We start from the raw sequence: 20,071 nt of genomic DNA, 5'->3' as shown, positions 1-20,071 counted from the left end.
ATTCCCTGCAGTTAATCTCTCTCTCTCTCTCTCTCGCCCATGGCAGACGTCGTGGTGGTGTTCGACTTCGACAAGACTATCATCGACTGCGACAGCGATAACTGGGTCATCGACGATCTCGGTGGCACGCAGCTGTTCGACGAGCTGCTCAAAGCCATGCCGTGGAACTCCGCCATGGTACATGTCACTCCTTTCCTGTGTCACGTGTTCCTTGTTTCATGCGGGTTTCTCGGCGTGCTGATTGGATTGGTTCCTCGGATTCAGGATAGGGTGATGGAGGAGCTCCACTCGCAGGGTAGAACGATTGAGGAGATCTCGGAGAACCTGAAGAGGGCTCCGTTGCCCGCCAACGCCGTTGCAGCCATCAAATCAGCTTACGCTCTCGGGTATGCTTAGCCCCTGCTTCATGGTTCTTGATGATTAGTTCGTCTCTTTCCCCAGCATCTTATTGGATGGTACCTACGTGGTGCGACTCTCAGATGTGAGCTGCGGATTGTTAGTGATGCCAACAGATTCTTCATCGAGACCATTCTGAAGCACCATGGCCTCATGGCCTACTTCTCGGAGATCCATACAAACCCAGGCTATGTTGATGAGGAAGGGAGGCTGAGAATTTTCCCTCACCATGACTTCAAATCTTCTTCCCATGGCTGCCGTCTCTGCCCTCCCAACATGTGTAAGGTGAACTCTGTTCCTGCATGGCCCTACAAACGCTCATGCAAATTAGATTCGGTATAATCCTCTCCACTGCTCCTCCTATTCTCTGACACGTAGAGTGCAATCATCGAGAGGATTCAAGCATCAGCATTCCTCGAGGGGAGGAAGCGGTTCATCTACCTCGGCGATGGAAAAGGAGACTACTGCCCGTCGCTGAGGCTGAACGAAGAGGACTGCGTGATGCCAAGGAAGAACTACCCACTGTGGCAGCTCATCGTTGACAATCCTCAGGCCCTCAGAGCTGAGATCCATGAGTGGAGCAACGCAGAGGAGCTTGAGCGAGTCTTGCTTCGGCTCATCAGTGAGTCCGCCTCGGCTGATCGCAGCAGCCCCAGCCAGCTGATTTCAGTCGATTGCAAGTTTCAGACACTGCCACCGTCTTCCATCGAGGCTTTTCCCAAGTCTCTTCCAGTTCCTAACTAAACGTGCCAGTTTTGATCCTTGGATATGCTGGTGATGATGCCGAACCATTCGAATGCCAATATGTAAGCCTCTTTTGTTGCACTTGCACTTCGGGAGTTACACAGAGACAATCATGCACTTGGGAACTGGATTGAAGCAGTAGGTACTTGGAACTTGGGACAAACTGAAGTTTCCATCTTGCCAACATAACTTAATCAGTCAAATAAACCCATCATGATTCACTGCTGATTTCTCATCTCTAATCTCTGACTTTCCAAAACCACAGCAAGTTGTATAATAATACTCACATTTGATTTTGACAATGAAAAGTGAGGCATAATTACATAAAAGAAACCTCAAGAATAAATAGTAGTTTATCATATGCACATACAGCTTGATTACAACCACCAATCTGCTATGGGCCACTGTTGATCAGATGCAATGTCTCTGCCAAATGAAGTAAATGCATCAAAATGACATAATATGGAGAGTTTCAACCACATTTCCATGTGTCCCATTTCCATCTTATGCCCGGAAAATTACTGATACACTTGGAAATGACATGCGTCCTGCTATCCATGGAGGCAGCAGCAGGAATAAGCATCACAACTTGGCAATAACGGGCATGTGTCAATAAGGGGGTCAATTTCCAGGTAATCATTGCAGCATCAAGTTCTTCTGGTGCTAGATGAACCATCAGTTTCTTCAAATTCTTGAGTTCGCCTCTTACGCTGAGATTTTCTGGGAGGATAAACCAAGCCCTTGGCCCCAATACCAGTTCATCTATCTCCGGGAAGGTGCTCAACAGATCAATAGTGCACTGTTCCACCAAATCAACAACGTGGCTAGATCCATACGCTTCCAACTCCAACCGCTTAATGGTTCGACTGGGAGCAAACACTTGTGCCAAGTTGCATAGATCCGAGGACTCTATCCTGAGAGACCTCAAATTGAGTTTTTCTCCCACTACGATGGGTGCTCTAGCCTTTTTGATTGTAACATCAAGTTCAGATAATAGAGGAGTCTCCAGATGAAGGGACTCTGGTTCAACACACTTAAGTTTCAGCTCAACCAACTTGGGTGCACATACCGTTAGAGATAGCACAAAATTTGAAACCGTCCACGTGCAGACCCTTAGTTGTAGAAGATGAATTTTGGGCTCCTTAAGCCCACCAACCCCGATCAAGTTAAGAGCTTGGAGAGAAGGGAAACATTCATTCACCTTGTCGAGGTTTGCATCATCTAGTCTTATGAATTCAAGGGTCAGTGAAGTCAATTTGTGCATTGGTTTTAGCTCCTCAACCGACAGCCAAGCATTTCTGACCTCCAAATTTACAAGATCATGACCTGCATATGCAACCTTTTAGTTCGGAACAGCATACGAGAAAAGAATGAGCAGTTGCAATGATTTTTATTTTCCCATACAAGGATCACAAACTTATGAGCTTAATAGATCTACAGAACTCGTAAGGGACTCATTGGTGCAAGTAGACATGCAATTTCAGTCATTTTTTAACAAGGTAGAGATAAATCACACATGAACAGAGCAGCTCTAGAAAACCTACGACTTCAGAAGACTCATATGCATGCATACATATATACATACTATATTTCTCTCCAAGGACATGACTAAAATATGGCAGCAATAATGGATTTTTTGAAATAGATGAAAGGACCTATTTAATCTCCTACCTCCTACTGATATCAGCAAGACATAATATTGCCAATTTAATCAAATTCTTTCCATAAACAGTTGACACAATATGAAGGATTATTTTTCACAAGATGAATAGATCAATTTTCAAAAGAGGAAAAAAAAATCATCTTGATCCTCTCCGGGTTTTTCTTGCAGTAAAATATAAAAAAATTCCAATATGATTACCTTCCTGAAGAAATTTGCAGTTTAAGAACCTTGTCTTCTTCAGCTTGTTTAATGTTTGCTAACGTCTGGATGTGCCTTAGTGGATATTGCAATTCTGAGATTTTAGATGCTACATGATGAGTGACTCGAATTTTATCTAAGCATACTAATTTCCATAGTGGATGTTGCAATTCTGAGAACGTAGTTTCTACATGATTAGTGACTTGAATTTTGTCTAAGCATACTAATTTCCATAGTGGATGTTGCAATTCTGAGAACTTAGTTGCTACATGATTAGTGACTCGAATTTTATCTAAGCATACTAATTTCCTTTACAAATAATATTGACCTCATATTGACCCTCTAAAATAACAGCATATTCATATTGCAAGTTGATCCCAGGTGTTGTTATGCAAGTCATAATAGAGATAGAAAAGAACAAGTTGAGGTGGTAGTAACTTTATCATTAAGAAATCCAAAGTCCAAGATGTGAAGGAAGATTAAAGAAGGAAAAGAAGAATTATTTATATGTAGTACAGTATGATCTCGCGTTGGATGGCCTCTAAGCATGAATAAATCTAATTACACGGAACTATGTAAAAACCAAAACAGATTCATCGAGGTCTTGACTTCTAAATCATGTCCACGCACCGCTGGTGGCCAAGCAACACAAAAATATCTTGAATTGTATGCAAATACATTCAATTTTTTGGTTCTCAGCATGCAATGAGGGCATGTAATTTCTCTAGTGTGCACAGAATAGCATTCATAATCAGTGTAATTTCAAGAAAAAGAACCAAAAACGATAAAATTAGGGGATGGGGATTCAAAGGAGGAAAGCGATAGAGCTCACAGATGTCGGCGATGAGGGATAAAGCCTGGGAAGGGCGCCAGCACGACTGGAGCCAGTAATCGTCGATGGCGAGGGAGCGGAGGCGGGCGGCAAGGAGGGGGAGCCACCGGGCAAGGAAAGGGACGGCGGTGAGGTGTAGGTCGTCGGCGTCGTCGACCTCGTCGGCGGGGGCGGAGAGGGGCCGCTCGGCTGCAAGGGCGAGAGCGAGGGGGCCGGGGGAGGCGGAGAGGAAGGAGGCGAGGTTGGCGACGAGGGACCTGAAAGGGGTGTCGTGGTCGCAGGTGTCAGGGGCGCGGGACCGGAGGAAGCGGTCGCGAGAGCAAAAGAGGCGGGCGGATCGGACGTCACGGGACAGGGAGCGGAGGGTCCGGGAGGCGAGGCGGCACCGGGCCAGCTCGGTCGAATCGCCGAGCCGACTTAGTATCTCCACCAGGACGGGAGAAGGCAGATCCTCCAATTCCATCGACCACAACGAGCAGACGACGACGACCGCGCTCCGCATATATATATATATATATATATATATATATATATATATATATATATATATATATATATATATATATATATATATATATATATATATATATATGTATATATATATATATATAATTATATCTTGGCCTTTGGTCTACCGGATTTCGACGCATCTCAGAGTGATGAGATCAACCCCATTAATATTAACGAAGTCAATACGTTGCTTCCTAAGCAAAGAATGGTTATTAGGGTCCAAAATATGTCTCATCATTTAATTAAACTATTGCGTTCATATAATAATAAACCACATTAAACAGAGAGGGGGGGGGAGAGAGAGGTGTTTAGCGAATCACGCCTTTTGTCTTCTATATCCGATGGCGACGTGTAGCGACGAAGAAACCAGAAACCTAGTCCGGTCGCCACACCCATCGTTGCCCTCCTCGCACCTCTTATGCCCCTGCCGCCGTGCCGGCCTCCTCCTCGAAGAAGCGCTTCCCTGTCGCCGAGGCGTCGGCCCTCGATTCCGGAGTGGAATCCAGTGATTAGCGGCGATGGTCGAGAGGAGGAGGAGGTGAGGCCGGTGGTGTTGAATGACAGAGAGTATGCGGATGGGATCGGGAGAATCGAGGATCAGGGAATCAGAGGTGGTGTTCCGGCCAAGTTCTTGTACCGGGAATCGGCGCCGGCGTACTGGAGGGCCAAGGAGAAAAGGTAAGAGTTTTTACCTCCCTTTAAATAAAGATCCATATAGAAGGCTGCAACTGCTTTATATACATGTTGCTATCTTGATTTAAGTGTAAAATCTCCCCCTTTTTGTAATTATTGAAAACCAGTGACGAAGACATTAAAATAATTTCTCAGACCTATGCTTGAAGTGTCATTTTGTTGTTTAAAAATGTTAAAAAATTACTTGTAGTTTCTGAGAATTGAGTAGCTCGAGGAAAAGTAGGGCAATTACATAGTCAACTAGAAAAAGAACTTTTTCTCAATGCTGATTAACTATTATTGCGGTGCTCCCTCGTTTGGTGATTCTGAGTTTTAGTTCTACAAAGTTTGCTGGAATGCAGAAACAGCTGACAAGTTATGCCACAATGTGTATTAGTTTCATCTATATAAAAATTGGAGAAAGATAAGCTAATATTGGTGTTTTTTTTATCTCTCTCTCCTTTTTTTTTTGGCATCTGTTCATGCACTTTATTGGGACTGCACCAGTCAAGGAAAATGTGAATCTCTTATCCATGCCTTCAAGTTATGCACAGACAAATGGATCCCTTAGTTACAGATAACTTGAAATATATGTTTTCTCATAGAACATGCTTTGTTGCTGTTCTATGATTTTTGCAGCTATTTGTTGCTGTTCCATCCCACATATTCAAGTTTTGGACATTTCTGGAAATAATGTTTTAGGTATGCATCCATCAAATGGTTCATTTCTGCTAGAAATCTATCAAGGTACTTGTGAAGCGATTGTTTGTATTTAGTAATGCATTTGCGCAATCCAATTTCCTATATGGCAATGGAATTGTGACTAAAATGGGTTATGGAAGTTAGTTTCCTTAACTGTTAAGATGAATTCCAAATATATTATAATACACATAACAAGTAGCATCCTCTCCATCTTGCAAACAAAAATGTGGTAATACATTGAGAAGTTATTTTTGTGATTCACAATACATATTTTAGCATAATATTCAAGTTGCAAAAGTGGGTAAGAAAAGATTATTTGTAGGCTGCCAATGTCTTGTTTCAGTCTTCAAAATCTTGATCAAATCCCACTATAGATGGGGATGGTTTGCTGTGGCAACATTCTGACAACCATCATAAGCTTGTCTTTGAGTTTTTGTTACTTGTTTCCACTATTCTTAGTTCATTCTTGGTAACTTTATTAACATAAACACACTTCACACCAGCTTCTATCCTTCTACATCAAGGTTGAGGGTTGGCATATGGCAGAAGGTACCATCTTCTCACTCTTGTAAAACAATGACAAATGAAAACTTGTTTAATATAAGGATGGTCAGGTTGGTTGTACCAAGACATGGCTAGGTCAAGTTTTGGTCTATGTTGGCTGGCACAGGTGGCATGCCAGTTGGCACGGCATGGTATGTTATGCACCATGTATAACAGTCCTTGGTGGGTTTAGTCTTGGTTTTGAAGTGTTTCCTGTGATGACATATACCACACGAGATTAATCTGACATGATGCAATGGTGCATGCCAAATACCTGTGCCCTTATAACCCAAGTACATGGCCATTCGGCTGGCATGGGCTCCACATGGATTGGCACAATCAGTACCATCACACCACCTAGCCCATGAAGTTCTTGTGCATCATGAGCATGGGACCCTACATTTGCAACACAGCTAATATGTTTTCTACTCTGCATCTTCATTCTAACACTTATGTGTATTATATAGATCCATGCAGCATTGGTAGTACTGCCTTGCGTATGTTGATAATATATGATTGTGGCAGGTTGAGAGAGAGCAGCAGATTTTGAAGACCTCGAAGCCTGATAGTGATCCACTGCTTTGCACTTTCTATTTGTGCATTCTTTATCATTCCTTTCTTGCTTTCTTTTCTTTTTTATTTCAGGGTGAAAAAACATAAATGATGAATTAGATTAGCTGTATATGGGGGCATTTGGTTGCCTATAACCATAAATGACAACATGTAGTGATTATAAGCAAAAAACAAATACCTATAGGTTGTAGTTGCAACTGCAATCCAATCCAGAAGTGTGACATGTGACGTTTTAGATTGTGAGTTTATTTGCAGTATGTAAGGGTTCAATTATATGTACACGTGGTACAAATGGCTTAATTGCAAGGAATCAAATATTTGTGAGTAAGATGCTTGTCGCGAAAGGACTTACAAACAGACTAATTGCAGGCAACCAAATTTCTCCACTTTTTATGCTACTTCGGCCCAGTACGGACTGTTCTTCAAGTTCCTTTTTTTATGATGTGATAGTAGTGTATAAATCCTTTGTTGGACTTGGAGGTTACATGAATCCTTCTCTTTTTCTATAGAAAGGCATCTATTGAATTGCCTCTTTTGCCTGATCAAAGATGTGTTTCTTTTTCCTATTGCTTGGATAAGGATACATTTCCCCTAGATGCTACATTACCCTTTATTTTGTGGCAAATTCCCCTGGCCATACTGACAAAATGCTTCCAGGATAAATTCAGAAATTCCATGGTATGTTTACTTTCATTGTTCACATCAACTATTTCTGCTTTGAGGAAACGGCATTTTCTCCATCTTTGTTCCCTTTATAATAACAGACGAAACATAAATCTGATGGCTTTCACCTTTATTGAAATTGGCCAGGTTAGGAACATGAACTCTTGGTTCTTCAGCAGTCTCGGACAGGAGAATAAGGACGGGATGATCAAAATGCATTAACCATTAAGCACCTTTAAGCCCTAGGATGCAAGCAAATGAAGCACTGGTGCTCAATGTCTTTTGGCACTACTCTTAAGTTGGTTATATCCATCTTTGTGTCAAACATGATGTTTTCCTAAGAGACCTGAAGTTGCATATGTAAGGATTCTTGTACCCCTTTGTGTATAAAACAGTAATAACTTTTATGAACATTATGTTTGGAAACATATTTATATTTTTAATGTAATTTAGAGAAAAAAATTAATAAACATGCAATTGTGAAATAGCTTGAGTGATTCATAAATAATAGATAAAAATTACATTATAAATTTGCATTGATATAAATGTTGCTTGATAAAATTGTATTTCAAAAGCCCACTGAATAATGTGTGACAAATTTATCATTTTAATATTTTATTAAAATATATATATAATTTTATTAAAAAATTTAAATGGTCCATATATATATAATAAATAAATAAATTTAAATTTATAAAAGATATAAATTATATTGGTTTCTTACTAAATAATGTTGACAATCTTATGATTTTAAATAGTAGCATATGGTATTTTGAAAATTTTAAAAATTATATTAACATCCATTAATATTACACTAAGATAGTATCAGTATTTATAATACAATATTCAAGTTAAATATTATTTTAAAATTTTACAATATCAATTCATATTATTTCAAATATGTTTCCAAACACAAATACACATATAGAATCATACTGAAGCTGGTCGATACCAAAGACCATTTAACAGTGAACCTCTTGCTTTCTAAAGTCTCTTCCTATGATGATGACCGAGAGAGAGAGAGAGAGTAGCGTATAGCCGAGTGTCTCTTGTTGGCCCTCTATGATAGCTGGCTTCCTATCGGAAACAGACTCCTATATCTTTAGGTGATGAACTTGGCGACAAGAGACACCAAGTCAAAGGAAATCGAACAACTCGTCACCGGTCATCTACTCCGATCCAGAATAGAAAGCTTTTACGAGTTCAGATAACTGCCCCGAGAGTGGAAACTTCTGAATCCCCAAAAATTTACTTGGAAATGGTAGATTAATCGTAGCTGGGAAACGCACTGCACTCATCACATCAGTGAGTCCGACCTGAGAAAGACGACCGATTGGAGTCGGCCATTCCGTTCAATTATTGCATTGTTTGACGCCTTTGATTCAATTGTCACATTTTTCTTCTCTCAAATATATTTTGGTAGTCTTAGCTAATCCTAATCCTATATAATTTAACTCTAAAATGTCACACGCTGCTGGACTTGTTGTTTTTTATTATTCATAGTCACCACCATCTTTTAACCCTAATCAATTATTAATTCATTGTAGAGATTGCTAGTGCTATGTTGATGGCACACCAAAGTGATCACCGAAGGGGGCCGAAGCTGATGCAGACGCGTGGCTGGAACAGCGAAATCAAGGATATTTTGGAGGGGGTGGTGGAACAAGCAAAGGTGTTTGGTGGCAGGTGACTGACAAAAGATCTCTGAAATCCTACTCCCATTATCCCACCAACTCGTACCCAGGAACACTGAGGGTGTGCGGGATGGCCAACGCGAGAGGGTGAGGAAAGCAATCACCATCCAGAGTTCCACATCGGTGCTGTCAGACTCTTATTCTATTCCTTCTCTTTCCCTTCCGCCTTTCTTTCTCTTCCCCTTCCCTTCCCTTCTCGTCTAATCCACTTCCAGTACCGAACCCCGGGGAATAAAAGGAGCATCTTTGAAACCCTAGATTTGTAGCCCGATTCTGCTCACCCGCATGGATAATTCGATCGATCTTCTCCTACAAGCTGTTGGAGGCGATCCCGACTCCGTCGCTGCTTTCGAGCCGTTCTGCATTTGTTCCTTTTCTCGGGGGTGAATCGCGCGTGGTTTGGGTCGACCCGTGGGGGAAAGCTTGTTGATTCTTGGGGATTTTGTGACTTTGTTGGCTTGACAGTCTGAATTTGGCAGAAAGGTCGCTTTTTTTTTTCACTTTGGTAATTAGTGATGGAGCCTCGAGTTGGCAACAAATTCCGCCTCGGTCGTAAAATCGGGAGCGGCTCGTTCGGGGAGATCTATTTAGGTTTTGCTATCGTCAACCTTATCCCTATTTAATGCGTTGTGCTTTATCATTATATTATTATTTATGGTTTTGATGATGCTTTTTGCTTGTTTATCCAGGTTCTAATGTTCAGTCAAATGAAGAAGTTGCAATCAAGCTAGTAAGAAACTCTACTTGGTTTTCCTTCGCTGTCCTGGTTCTTGGATTCTCTAATGTCAATATTTTTTAATAATTTGACCAAGCAATTTAACTTATATTTATTTGCTTTACATAAGCCGCATCATTCATGTCTATCAGGAAATTTTGTAGATTCTGATGGACCATTTACCATAATTATGGAGTTGAATGACAAATTCTAAGATTATGAAGCTTTTACATGGAAGTTCAGTGTTTCATGGGAATTGCAGTTGAACTGATACTAATCGTGTGGTCTAGCATGATTATTGGTAAAAATATATATGCAAATTACGATATGAAGTTAAATATAGTTTATGCTGGGAGAAAGGTAGATAGTTGAAAATTTTAAAATAATCAAGATGTGCCTTTGCCATTTTATTCCACATGTATTTCAGGTATTTGTTCAGTTAAACATAAGTAGGTTCAGGTGATAGTAAGAACTACATCAGATTTATTGGCCAAATTTTCTCCAAATCTATCTTATGATGATATGTCTGATTATTTAACTGACATTGTAGGATCTGAAGAATTTTGTAAAATTGGGTATTTGTGGCTATTACAAACTGTGTCTAGCTGGACTGCTGATATGGAAATGTTGCCCAGGACACTTTTCACTTCATACTGCATTGTATGCCAATCCTTTTATGCTATGGGGTGAATGATATTCTTTTGAAGAACCTTATTTTGAGGTTATCGTCCTTAAAGGCCAATCAACCCAATAAAATGCCACATTTCTGTAGCTTTTTCTTAAGATGTAATTTAGATGGATAATTGTATGTGAATGCATGCATGTTTAATGGTGGATGGAGGGGAGCGCTTAAATCCCATAGCTCTTGTAAATTTCAAGGTGTTATTTGACTTAGCAAAGCAAATTTATTTTTTAGACAGTGAGAGGCAAAGTGTTATTTGTCTTTCAAAGCAAAAAATATTCAATTATTACAAGGAGATCTATCCTTTTTCCATTCTGTAGTTTTCATCGGTTATCCTAATTTATACTAGGATTGTAAGTAAAATATTCATACAGATTTTGTTTGATTTTATATATCAGAGAGGTCATAATGATTCATTTTTGTTGAATTAGGAAAATGTCAAGACAAAGCACCCGCAGTTGCTATATGAATCAAAGCTCTACAGAATCCTTCAAGGAGGAAGTAATGAAAAGTTTTTATTTCATTTTTAGGAAACAAGTGTATGATCTTATTTGACCTATACTTATTTTCCCATGTTCGTGGTAGCTGGTATTCCAAATGTGCGATGGTTTGGCATCGAAGGAGATTATAATGTTCTTGTTATGGATTTATTGGGTCCAAGCCTTGAAGATCTATTTAACTTTTGCAGTAGAAAACTCTCTTTGAAGTCTGTCCTTATGCTTGCTGATCAAATGGTACTTCTAAGTTCTAACTTCTTCAGTGTATAAATACTTCTTTGAGTTATTTCTGTGGTTCTCTTGAATCATTTGCTGAAACTTTGTCAGATCAACCGAGTAGAATATGTTCACTCTAAATCTTTTCTGCATCGAGATATCAAACCAGATAATTTTTTGATGGGCTTGGGCAGGCGAGCAAATCAGGTGTGTCTCTAAAATGTACCTGTGATTTCCTATTTTTAACTTGCCATCAGTTTACACTGCGATATTTCTATTTTTAACTTGCCATCAGTTGTGTAGAACTTGACCTAGTTCATGTTCTAGGTCTACATTATTGACTTTGGATTGGCCAAGAAGTACAGGGACACCACAACTCACCAGCACATTACTTACAGGTAATTTTATTAAGCCTGAATATAAACTTAATCCTGTTACATGGTCAACAGAGTTCTTTTGTGCATGATAGTGGGACTGCATTGGACATGAATCCTTGGTGATGGTACCCAAATTGCTTTCAATAACTTTATATATGTCTAGCATGTGTACAACTGTTAACGGCTTTCATTGCAATCGGTGGTCCATAAGTTAGGAATGGCCTTAGGTTTATTTCATGGTTTGCCCTCAGCAACTGTTGGTACATGTTTATTGGGATCCATGAGACTGTAATAGCAAAACCTACATGAAGAGAATTATGTCTGAATAACTGAAAGTAGAATCAAAAGGATGGCCCAATAAGTATGAAACTTCTAGACAATGACCAAGGTTGATGTTTTTCTAGAAAGTAGTACAGGTACTATTTCGTCAAGGATGCAACTCTGCACCAGAAAGTGATAAAAGTGAAACATAAGTATGTTTTCGTACAGTATGGAATTTATCTAACCTATGCTTTCTTTAGGTTTGCCAACCATATGCTATGATCATTTCTCTTGAAATGCATGATATGAAGTAGAGACCACAAATTCACAATGGAACTAGTTGCTTGAAGAATGAAAGTACATTGTTTGTGGTTAATCAAGATATTTCAAACCACTTGAAACAGAAATCTTGAATAATAGATCTTTCTATGATGAGATGGGTAAATATGCTTAAAATTCAAATGATGGTGTCCATTGTGAGTCTGACAGCAAGTGCAGAAGCACTTTATTTTTATCTCAGGCTGTCATCTATCCTGCAGGGAGAACAAGAACTTGACTGGAACAGCGAGATATGCTAGCATAAACACTCACCTAGGAGTTGGTATATCCTTTACACCTTCATTGTTTTCATGATTTTGTTGTTTACAATTGCTATGCTTATTGGGTGCCTTTTTTGTTTTTTTATCCTTGTGATTCCTGATTGCTGCTATGTATTTTGTGGCTGCTAAGAGCAAAGTAGGAGGGATGATTTGGAATCTCTTGGATATGTTTTCATGTATTTCTTGAGAGGAAGGTTGGTTTCCATTGACAGATTATTAGGAATAGGTCCTTCCTATCTTCTTTCCCTTGCTAATCCTACTTTTTCTTTTGGGTAGCCTTCCGTGGCAGGGTCTAAAAGCTGGAACTAAGAAACAGAAGTATGAAAAAATTAGTGAAAGAAAAGTTTCCACATCAATTGAGGTGACAGGAATATCTGTTTTGCAGTTTTGCTAGATTTCAATAATATGTAGCTTCAAAAAATTGTCGTTTTGCAGGCATTATGCCGGGGTTATCCATCAGAGTTTGCATCATACTTCCACTATTGTCGTTCACTTCGCTTTGATGATAAACCTGATTATGCTTATCTTAAGAGAATATTTCGTGATCTTTTCATCCGCGAAGGTAGGTCTTGTGGTATATATTGTGGATGGTTCGAACTGAATGTTCCTTTACAAGCTTGTCAGGTATGTGCATCATGTTCCTCATATCTTCGTTACGTGCAGGTTTTCAATTTGATTATGTGTTTGATTGGACCATTTTAAAGTATCAGCAGTCACAGATTGCAGGTGCCACTCCACAAGCTCTTGTAAGTTTGTAAAAAGGAAAAAAAGAATGGCTTCTTTTATACCTTTGATAGTTTTGTTGGTTAATAAATTTGCTTCTTTTGTTTCAGGCTGCTGGTGATGGACCAAGTTCTGGGATGGTACCCATGATTGCTAATATGGATAGGCAGTCTGGTAATATGTATAGTGTTTGCACATGCCTTTGTCTAACCTTTTACTATTTGAAAATTGTTAAGTGCTATTTGATTAGCTAGTTGATTCCTTGATCATTCTTTAGTCTGACATTATTTCGCAGCTTTCATACCGCTTATTAATTTCTATTTTAAGCAACCGTTAGCATTTCTATTTTAAGCATTTTTTCCTTTTTATTTCACTACAACAACAATAGACCATAATGTCTCAGCCATTCAGAGTTGGCAACATGGATCTTTTCTCATCATAATGCAATATCTTGAGTTAAATCAAGAGTATTTAGATCATTTTTGTTGGTTTAGTAAAATATTATTGGGTCTCTCTTGTCATCTTTTAACACCACTAATCCTAATCGACTCACATAATTTAACTAGAACATTTATAAATTTCCATGAAACATGTTCATTCTACTTAAAACTCTTTTATCCTTTTCTATTAAACATGTCCGTACCATTTTAAATTTTCATTTTTGGGAAACACAAAATATTTGCATATTAACTATATTAACTTTTTTGTGTTAACAGTCTAATAATTTGACCTATATAAATCATGGTTGGTCTTGCACAATTATCTTATAAAATTTCAGATGATGGTTTTACAAATCACTTGTTACCACTCTCCACTTTGACCATCCAATTGTTGCTTTATAAAGAATATTTCAATCAATCTTTCCTTCCTATCGAATAACAAATCTAAGATATTATAAACTTTTATGTGTAGGAGGCTAGGAGCTTCTTGTCCATCCCCATTTCTTTAGTATCTCTAAAACCACAACATATATTTGTTTTAGTTTCAATTTATCTAAAATCTTAGTGTCTGAGATTTATCCATCTTCTCTAAGGTTGCATGCATTGGCCTTCCTTAGGTCACGCATTGGTGGGAGCATCATGCATTAGATTTGCTCTTCTGATCTTGTTATTAAACTTTCCTAACAAAGTATTATACTTCTACAACTAAAATTATTTTAGGTATTGAAGAAGGAAGGACTAGTGGATGGTCAGCAGATCCCTCTCGTTGGCGATTTTCTGCACCTGCCATAAATGCTGGTACAACATCAAAAGAGAAGAATCCAGCAGGAAATGTAGCTGTTCCTAAGGAAACCATGGTGAGATGTTCTTCCGTTTCTTATATTAGAATATATATTTTTCAAGAGGCTGATTTGCATCATACTGATCTACTGTACTAAATTGATACTATATGTCTTGCACTGCTTAGGGTTGCCGATGCATTTGTTGATTGCAAAACTCTTTTCTTCAGTGGTACTGAATGTTGATGTAAAGCTGATCTATTGATATATGACCCTTTGTAGATCTTTACTAATATAAATTTAGTCTATGATTCCTATATTTTAAATGTTAGTTGAACCTTTCTCTTATAGCTGTCAAAAATGTTTGGATGATTGGGGTAGATGGGTTTGTTTTTCTTTTCATGAGTATAGATAGGTATGCTACTCAAGGAACTATTCTGAAAGGAATAACCCAATCAATCTACTTTGATTTGAGGAGCAAAATTAGGTTAAATTGGAAGCATTTTAACATGTTTCTCATTGTTAATTGAGTTGGAAGCCTTCAAGATTGATCTTTGAAGATTCTAAGAACGCATGAGAACCATAGTATATTGGTCATCTTGTACAGATGTATATGGCTCAACACTGCAAAAGAGCTGTAAGATTTATTTTGCTTTTTATCACATCAAACTGTTTTCACAAAGATACTTTCAGCTGCTTTGAAATAGCCTGTTTCATATTTTACCATAACCTACTCCTGACTGCACTACTCTGCATTAGTTGATGTGGTTTTAGTAACATTTACCTCCATAAGCAGGAATAACTAGTGTCTTCTTCTTGTCCTATTCCTCATGGTAAATCTCTCACCCCATGTAGCCATCCAGTTCAACATTCTTGGGGCGGTCAGGAGGATCCTCAAGGCGAGCTGCTGTTTCTAGCAGCCGCGAAGCCGTGATGGGTGGTGAGGCAGAAACATCATACCCTCGAACAGCAGAAGCAATCACCGGAGTCGTCAACAGAATTCCAGCCCGGCGAAGCTCACAAGTAGTGTCAACAGATCACAAGTTGTCATCCTCCGGAAGGCATCAAGCTTTCGACTGCGAGTCTGCACGCAGAGGACTTCAGTGCCTTGATCTTGACAGTGATGGAAGGGTTGGATACTAGCACTGCTATTTGAGTTGCTACACGCTGCCTCACAGTTGTAAATGCAGAAATTTCGGGCATCTGAACATTACAGGTATCATGTTCTTTCAAAGTTGTAGGCCTGGGGTCTCATCTAGAGATCCCGAGAACTGAGTTGGTCCCGAAGAGTGCGAGGAGTTTAAGAGGCCTATTTGTGAAGGCCCCTTTCTGTCAGCCATGAATCGTATTGGATTATATTTGTGTGTGTCTGTATGTGTGTACATATATTTGCGAGTGGAATCTGAATCTTAACTGTTGTGGCTATCATTGAATCATTATTACCACTTGTTTATTATTATACGTGATTCAGAAATCCATGGTTTCTTTTGGTTACTTGTTGGGTTGGCCAATATAACCTACTTGTAAACTTGAGAGGTGAGCATTAGTCTTATCATGATCATGTTGGGACAGCAGTAGGTAGTAAAAACATGTTACGCTTTGATGATGTATCTGCGATCACAGCTTTGAAGGGATCGGACGATACAATCATTATAAGAAAGCTGTAACCCTATGGGTTATAGAAGGCTGAGCCACACTTGCACTTCCACCCCTCAGGCTCGTAGTTGGCATACTGCGTCCTCGAATGATCCGTGGTTGCCGGCACCTGTGTGGCCGTGCATGGCGTGCAGCCTCCGCACTTGTGCACGCAGCTCGGCGGCCTCGAGCCCGCTCTGGCAAGTCCCCCGTAAACGTCTGCATTCGCAGCAGCACCTTCGTCTCCTCCTCCGCCTTCTTCCACTTCCTTCATAGTAAATCATACATGCAGCGGTTTAATCAACAGCCTTGCCTATCGAAGAAGACAAGTCTTAGAGACGAGAGCGGAGACCTTCTTGGCTTCCAACAGTTTGACATGCAGATAACTCATCTTCCGACAGTCTGTCAAGCAAACAGCAGTTTGAGGGGGAGAAGAAGCATCAGAATGACACGAGCTTTTCACCTGGAAGACGTTCACCTTGGGACACGGTCGGAGAAGGCCTTGATCTCCAACACATGACTTGGAGAATGCTCACGAGGAGGACGCACCCGAGTAGCCTGTGTTTTCCACGCCACATAATTCCACAATGATACGAGACAAAGAGACCGGTGTCGCCGAGGCAGGCCCGAGAGATATAGGAACCTTTCTTTTCGTTTCTTTCCTGCTCGCGGACTCTCTGTTACTGATGCGACTTTTCCTTCTTCCCAAGGCTCTCTGCGGTCCCGCTTCTTGTCAGCTCACTTCATATGATTAGTCTACTTCACCTGCTCATCTCGCTCCTTCCCATGACATCCGTAAACAAAGCCTTCGGTCTTGAGCTCGGAAGCCTCTTCCTCCGCAATGTGTTCAGGCTATGAGGTAATAGGTCGAGACTGGTAGGCTACGCACTCGGGCTGCAGAGCCCAGCGAAGCTTTCCAGGAATGACAGGAAGACCAACAAGGTGCGACCCATTTCATGGAGGGGTCATGGATCCCTGAGACCAAGCGATGGCAATTACTGCCTTACAGTCGTCAGTTCCTTCCTCATATCACTGGCAATTTAGATCTTCCATTTTTTTGCAGGCTGCCGGAAGCACAATAAATGGTTGCATGGGGAAGAGTGGTGGTTGCAGTCCCAATTCAAAGCACTGTCACCGACACTACAAGTTTTCTGCCCATCAGCTGCTTCCATGTCCCATTTCAGTTTCTTTTTCGGAGGTTTCTTTTTGGGTAAAACGGAGTAGATCGCACTTGATCTGTCATATGCTTTCATGGTGAACACTCATGAGTGGAACAAACGGTCCGCTGCATGAGCATTGGGGAACAAAAGCCTTGCAAGAGCAACCGTTGGTATGATAGCAAAATGACATGAAGGAAAGTAATAAGACATACAAAGCGACAACTAATCTTGCTACTGAGGTGATTACGTTGTCTAGATCTGACCTGATCACGATCACTATGCACTTGCTGACAAATCTAGCACATGAATTGTTACACAGGTTTGCAACAGATAGAATCATTGGAATCTTGTCATCTACGGCCACCTTGTCAAGAACAGCAAGAAGGTGGTGGCTGGTGCTGCAGCAGAGCAGGTGACAGTTTACCACCAGTCCTACTTTGATCTCCGAAGAGGGGATTCAGTAAACAAACCTCAGCAATAACTAAGTTTCCGATCTTTTACATGTAATAAGGCAATCGGTACAGAGTGATGTGATAACATGCTTTCTTCATGCCAAAATCCCAACATAAATTGAGGCAACTCGCACAAAAAGTTCAAGAGAATGGATAGGAAGCTGCGGTGAGATGAAACGAAATTATGGCACCTCCACAACCACATTTACAATGGAGTTCATCTTCCCAATCAAGAACTCAGCTGTGACACGGCACAATGCGCAAGAAAAGAGTCAAAACGGCGCCATAACCTCACCTGGAAGAGATTAACGAGCTCAGGGATTTCAAAGGTGTAGGACGCGAAGAGCACCTCGACGAGGAAGTCTCTAGGCGGCGGTGCTACCCTCCCGTTGTATAAGTACCCGAGCACCGCCACCAGGGCCTCGTATAGCCTACCTCGAAGTCCCTCGCTAGCTCTCTGAGCTCCAACCTGCACGCCGCCTTCCCCCGCTACGCGAACACCTGGCGGAAGAACGTGCTCCGCTTGGACAGTACGCACCGGTGGAACCCAACCTCCCGCGGGGTGCTGCCATTGCCGCCGGACGGGCCGACGGCGATGCGGGCGTCCTCTCAAAACTCAAACTCCAGCGACCGGAAGGTGGAACCGAGGTTGTCAGAGAGTCGGCCCTTTATGCAGTACACTGAACATGCAAGGTTCATTATACAGGATGAGAGAGAGAGAGAGGTTCTAAGATCTGGCTTGGGACCGCAGAGAAACGAATGGAGGTCTTCCCATTTCCGCTCAGTTGTCATGTTCAGGTCGTGGTGCTCTTCCGAGGAATTTTTTTTCTTTTAATAAATGTATTTAAAGTATTATTTTTCAATAGATTTTAAGAATATTTTTAAAATTTAAATTATTATTTCGAATCACAACTATCATCCAAAATTTTCAGATTTATAGGACTAAATCTAAGAATAGTTTAACATCTTATTAGTGTTTTTTTTTTTAAAGCTTAATATATTTTTTATTTTCATCTTTTATTTGACTTGATCTTAGACTAATATTATCTTATTACTTCTTATTTTGATTTATTTTAATAAACAGATAACAATAGTGTTTCATTTGTATTTTATAAATCGAGATGGAGACAGTAATTGTCTGCATAAAGAGAGTCATTCTGTAGTCACTGATACATTAAATTAATGTCATTTATTATGGATCTTGATTTGGTTGGAGGATTTAATTGGTTGGTACGTCCCACCGGTTGATACTGCATGCATGAGGACGTCATCCAGTTTCTCTTACGTAACCATCTACAGCAGGGGAATGCCTGGAGAAACAGGTCTTGTTCTCACCTGGATGACTCCCTTGGAGAGTGCCCTCGTTACTGCTCGAAATCCTCCAACAGTTTGACCACTGATACTGCCCACCGCATGAGATGATGATATTTATCATGAGTCAACTGCTGTTCCTCGGTGGCCTCCATCGAGGACAGTCTGTCACTTGGACAAGAACAAGAAAGAACACGAAACGACTGACGCTCGCATAAAATGGCAGAAGTTTCCTGTGCAAGCTCAGGATAAGCTAAGCACGTTGTGGAGGAAGACGAGGAACTAAGCAAGCGACATCGGAACCAGTACGATGCTTAGAATTCTGGAAAGAACACAGTTCTGAGAGAAGTATTAAGAACGACAGACGGCGAGTGACATCAGAACGCTAAAGCCAAATGACCAGTAGAGAATTTAGAAGGTCACGTGATTCTGATAACAGGGAGGTGGGTGTTGTGAACAGTCGACTGTCTGAGATGCACGCATGGCGTCTGCCAAGGAGCAAGTTGGCACTGCGAAGGAGGAACCAACTAGCAGTCCAATGTTTTACGCCATACCATAGCGTCTTCTCCTTCTTCCCAAAACCTTATCTTATTAAAGCAGGAAGTGGTGCAGTTTTCTGTCCCCTCTCAAGGGAGAGAGCCCAAGTTTTACGGTGACTGATGTTATCATGTAGTCGTAAGTAACATCTGCTCTGCATAAAACGAAACAGCAACATTGTGTCGACAAGGAACATTCGTGGGGCCAGCAGATATCCTTGTTCCATGGTTTGTAATCTCTCGCCTCTGAATGGTCTAAAACGAGTGCTCCACACAATCACTTTCATCACACTGCATTCATGCTTGAAAGATGAGTTTGGTAGGTAGCACCGAGAAGCCATAGTTGGGTCAAACGGAGCCCATTTTGGCCCACTCGACAGCAGTCCTTGCAAGTATCGGAAGCATCTCCCATTCGACCATCACAATGTGTCCTCTCAATCCATATATTTTTATTTTTGTGTCAATTATTTTCCCCTTATAACATAATAAATTCATATT

The 20,071-nt window shown here is 40.5% G+C and overlaps 4 protein-coding genes across 13 annotated transcripts; 3 read left to right on the top strand and 1 right to left on the bottom strand.

Annotated features, from left to right (window-relative positions):
• LOC135642075 (inorganic pyrophosphatase 2-like) lies at positions 1-1,221 on the top strand. Its single transcript, XM_065157896.1, has 4 exons — positions 1-177; positions 265-386; positions 480-681; positions 775-1,221. The coding sequence occupies exons 1-4, from the start codon at positions 40-42 to the stop codon at positions 1,138-1,140; spliced, it is 828 nt and encodes a 275-aa protein (XP_065013968.1). The 5' UTR covers positions 1-39; the 3' UTR covers positions 1,141-1,221.
• A 257-nt stretch (positions 1,222-1,478) lies between these two features.
• On the bottom strand, positions 1,479-4,325 carry LOC135642074 (F-box/LRR-repeat protein At4g29420-like). Its single transcript, XM_065157895.1, has 2 exons — positions 3,834-4,325; positions 1,479-2,466 (listed from the first exon to the last, which is right to left on the bottom strand). Exons 1-2 carry the CDS (start codon positions 4,294-4,296, stop codon positions 1,613-1,615), a joined length of 1,317 nt encoding a protein of 438 aa, XP_065013967.1. The 5' UTR covers positions 4,297-4,325; the 3' UTR covers positions 1,479-1,612.
• Positions 4,326-4,602: 277 nt separating this feature from the next.
• Positions 4,603-7,924, top strand: LOC103975151 (uncharacterized). Of its 9 annotated transcripts, none has more exons than XR_010498091.1 (4): positions 4,621-5,021; positions 5,655-5,717; positions 6,221-6,266; positions 7,644-7,924. XR_010498091.1 is itself a non-coding variant. In XM_065159310.1 (3 exons), exons 1-3 carry the CDS (start codon positions 4,762-4,764, stop codon positions 7,716-7,718), a joined length of 381 nt encoding a protein of 126 aa, XP_065015382.1. In that variant the 5' UTR covers positions 4,623-4,761; the 3' UTR covers positions 7,719-7,924. The 9 variants fall into 9 exon arrangements, 1 of the variants encoding a protein (XP_065015382.1); XR_010498093.1 differs by lacking the exon at positions 7,644-7,924 and adding an exon at positions 6,786-7,637; XR_010498090.1 differs by lacking the exon at positions 6,221-6,266 and having other exon boundaries at positions 5,621-5,717.
• A 1,258-nt stretch (positions 7,925-9,182) lies between these two features.
• LOC135643211 (casein kinase 1-like protein 1) lies at positions 9,183-15,973 on the top strand. 2 transcript variants are annotated; one of them, XM_065159913.1, is made up of 14 exons: positions 9,183-9,781; positions 9,880-9,920; positions 11,019-11,088; positions 11,173-11,321; positions 11,412-11,507; positions 11,628-11,698; positions 12,478-12,539; positions 12,668-12,731; positions 12,814-12,898; positions 12,973-13,099; positions 13,201-13,283; positions 13,371-13,434; positions 14,421-14,557; positions 15,343-15,458. In XM_065159913.1, the coding sequence occupies exons 1-14, from the start codon at positions 9,706-9,708 to the stop codon at positions 15,394-15,396; spliced, it is 1,179 nt and encodes a 392-aa protein (XP_065015985.1). In that variant the 5' UTR covers positions 9,183-9,705; the 3' UTR covers positions 15,397-15,458. The 2 variants fall into 2 exon arrangements, with proteins under 2 accessions (XP_065015985.1, XP_065015984.1); XM_065159912.1 differs by having other exon boundaries at positions 9,187-9,781; positions 15,335-15,973.
• The last annotated feature ends 4,098 nt before the right edge of the window (positions 15,974-20,071 follow it).

Source organism: Musa acuminata, chromosome BXJ3-7 (assembly GCF_036884655.1).
Source record: "Musa acuminata AAA Group cultivar baxijiao chromosome BXJ3-7, Cavendish_Baxijiao_AAA, whole genome shotgun sequence".
NCBI classification, from domain to species: Eukaryota; Viridiplantae; Streptophyta; class Magnoliopsida; order Zingiberales; family Musaceae; genus Musa; species Musa acuminata.
Note: the sequence above shows the minus strand (reverse complement) of the source record. Positions and strands in the feature narration are given on the sequence as shown.

What these genes read in the sequence shown, in the direction of transcription:
- LOC135642075 (XM_065157896.1), top strand. Translation starts at nt 40, where the DNA reads ATGGCAGACGTCGTGGTGGTGTTCGACTTCGACAAGACTATCATCGAC. An exon ending in AAATCAGCTTACGCTCTCGG is followed by an intron (nt 387 to 479) that starts GTATGCTTAGCC and finishes TGCGACTCTCAG; the next exon opens with ATGTGAGCTGCGGATTGTTA. An exon ending in GCCCTCCCAACATGTGTAAG is followed by an intron (nt 682 to 774) that starts GTGAACTCTGTT and finishes TCTGACACGTAG; the next exon opens with AGTGCAATCATCGAGAGGAT.
- LOC103975151 (XM_065159310.1), top strand. Translation starts at nt 4,762, where the DNA reads ATGCCCCTGCCGCCGTGCCGGCCTCCTCCTCGAAGAAGCGCTTCCCTG. An exon ending in TGGAGGGCCAAGGAGAAAAG is followed by an intron (nt 5,022 to 6,220) that starts GTAAGAGTTTTT and finishes ACTTCACACCAG; the next exon opens with CTTCTATCCTTCTACATCAA. An exon ending in GGGTTGGCATATGGCAGAAG is followed by an intron (nt 6,267 to 7,643) that starts GTACCATCTTCT and finishes GAAATTGGCCAG; the next exon opens with GTTAGGAACATGAACTCTTG.
- LOC135642074 (XM_065157895.1), bottom strand. Translation starts at nt 4,296, where the DNA reads ATGGAATTGGAGGATCTGCCTTCTCCCGTCCTGGTGGAGATACTAAGT. An exon ending in ATCCCTCATCGCCGACATCT is followed by an intron (nt 2,467 to 3,833) that starts GTGAGCTCTATC and finishes TTGCATATGCAG; the next exon opens with GTCATGATCTTGTAAATTTG.
- LOC135643211 (XM_065159912.1), top strand. Translation starts at nt 9,706, where the DNA reads ATGGAGCCTCGAGTTGGCAACAAATTCCGCCTCGGTCGTAAAATCGGG. An exon ending in CACCAGCACATTACTTACAG is followed by an intron (nt 11,699 to 12,477) that starts GTAATTTTATTA and finishes TCTATCCTGCAG; the next exon opens with GGAGAACAAGAACTTGACTG. An exon ending in ATGTATTTCTTGAGAGGAAG is followed by an intron (nt 12,732 to 12,813) that starts GTTGGTTTCCAT and finishes TCTTTTGGGTAG; the next exon opens with CCTTCCGTGGCAGGGTCTAA.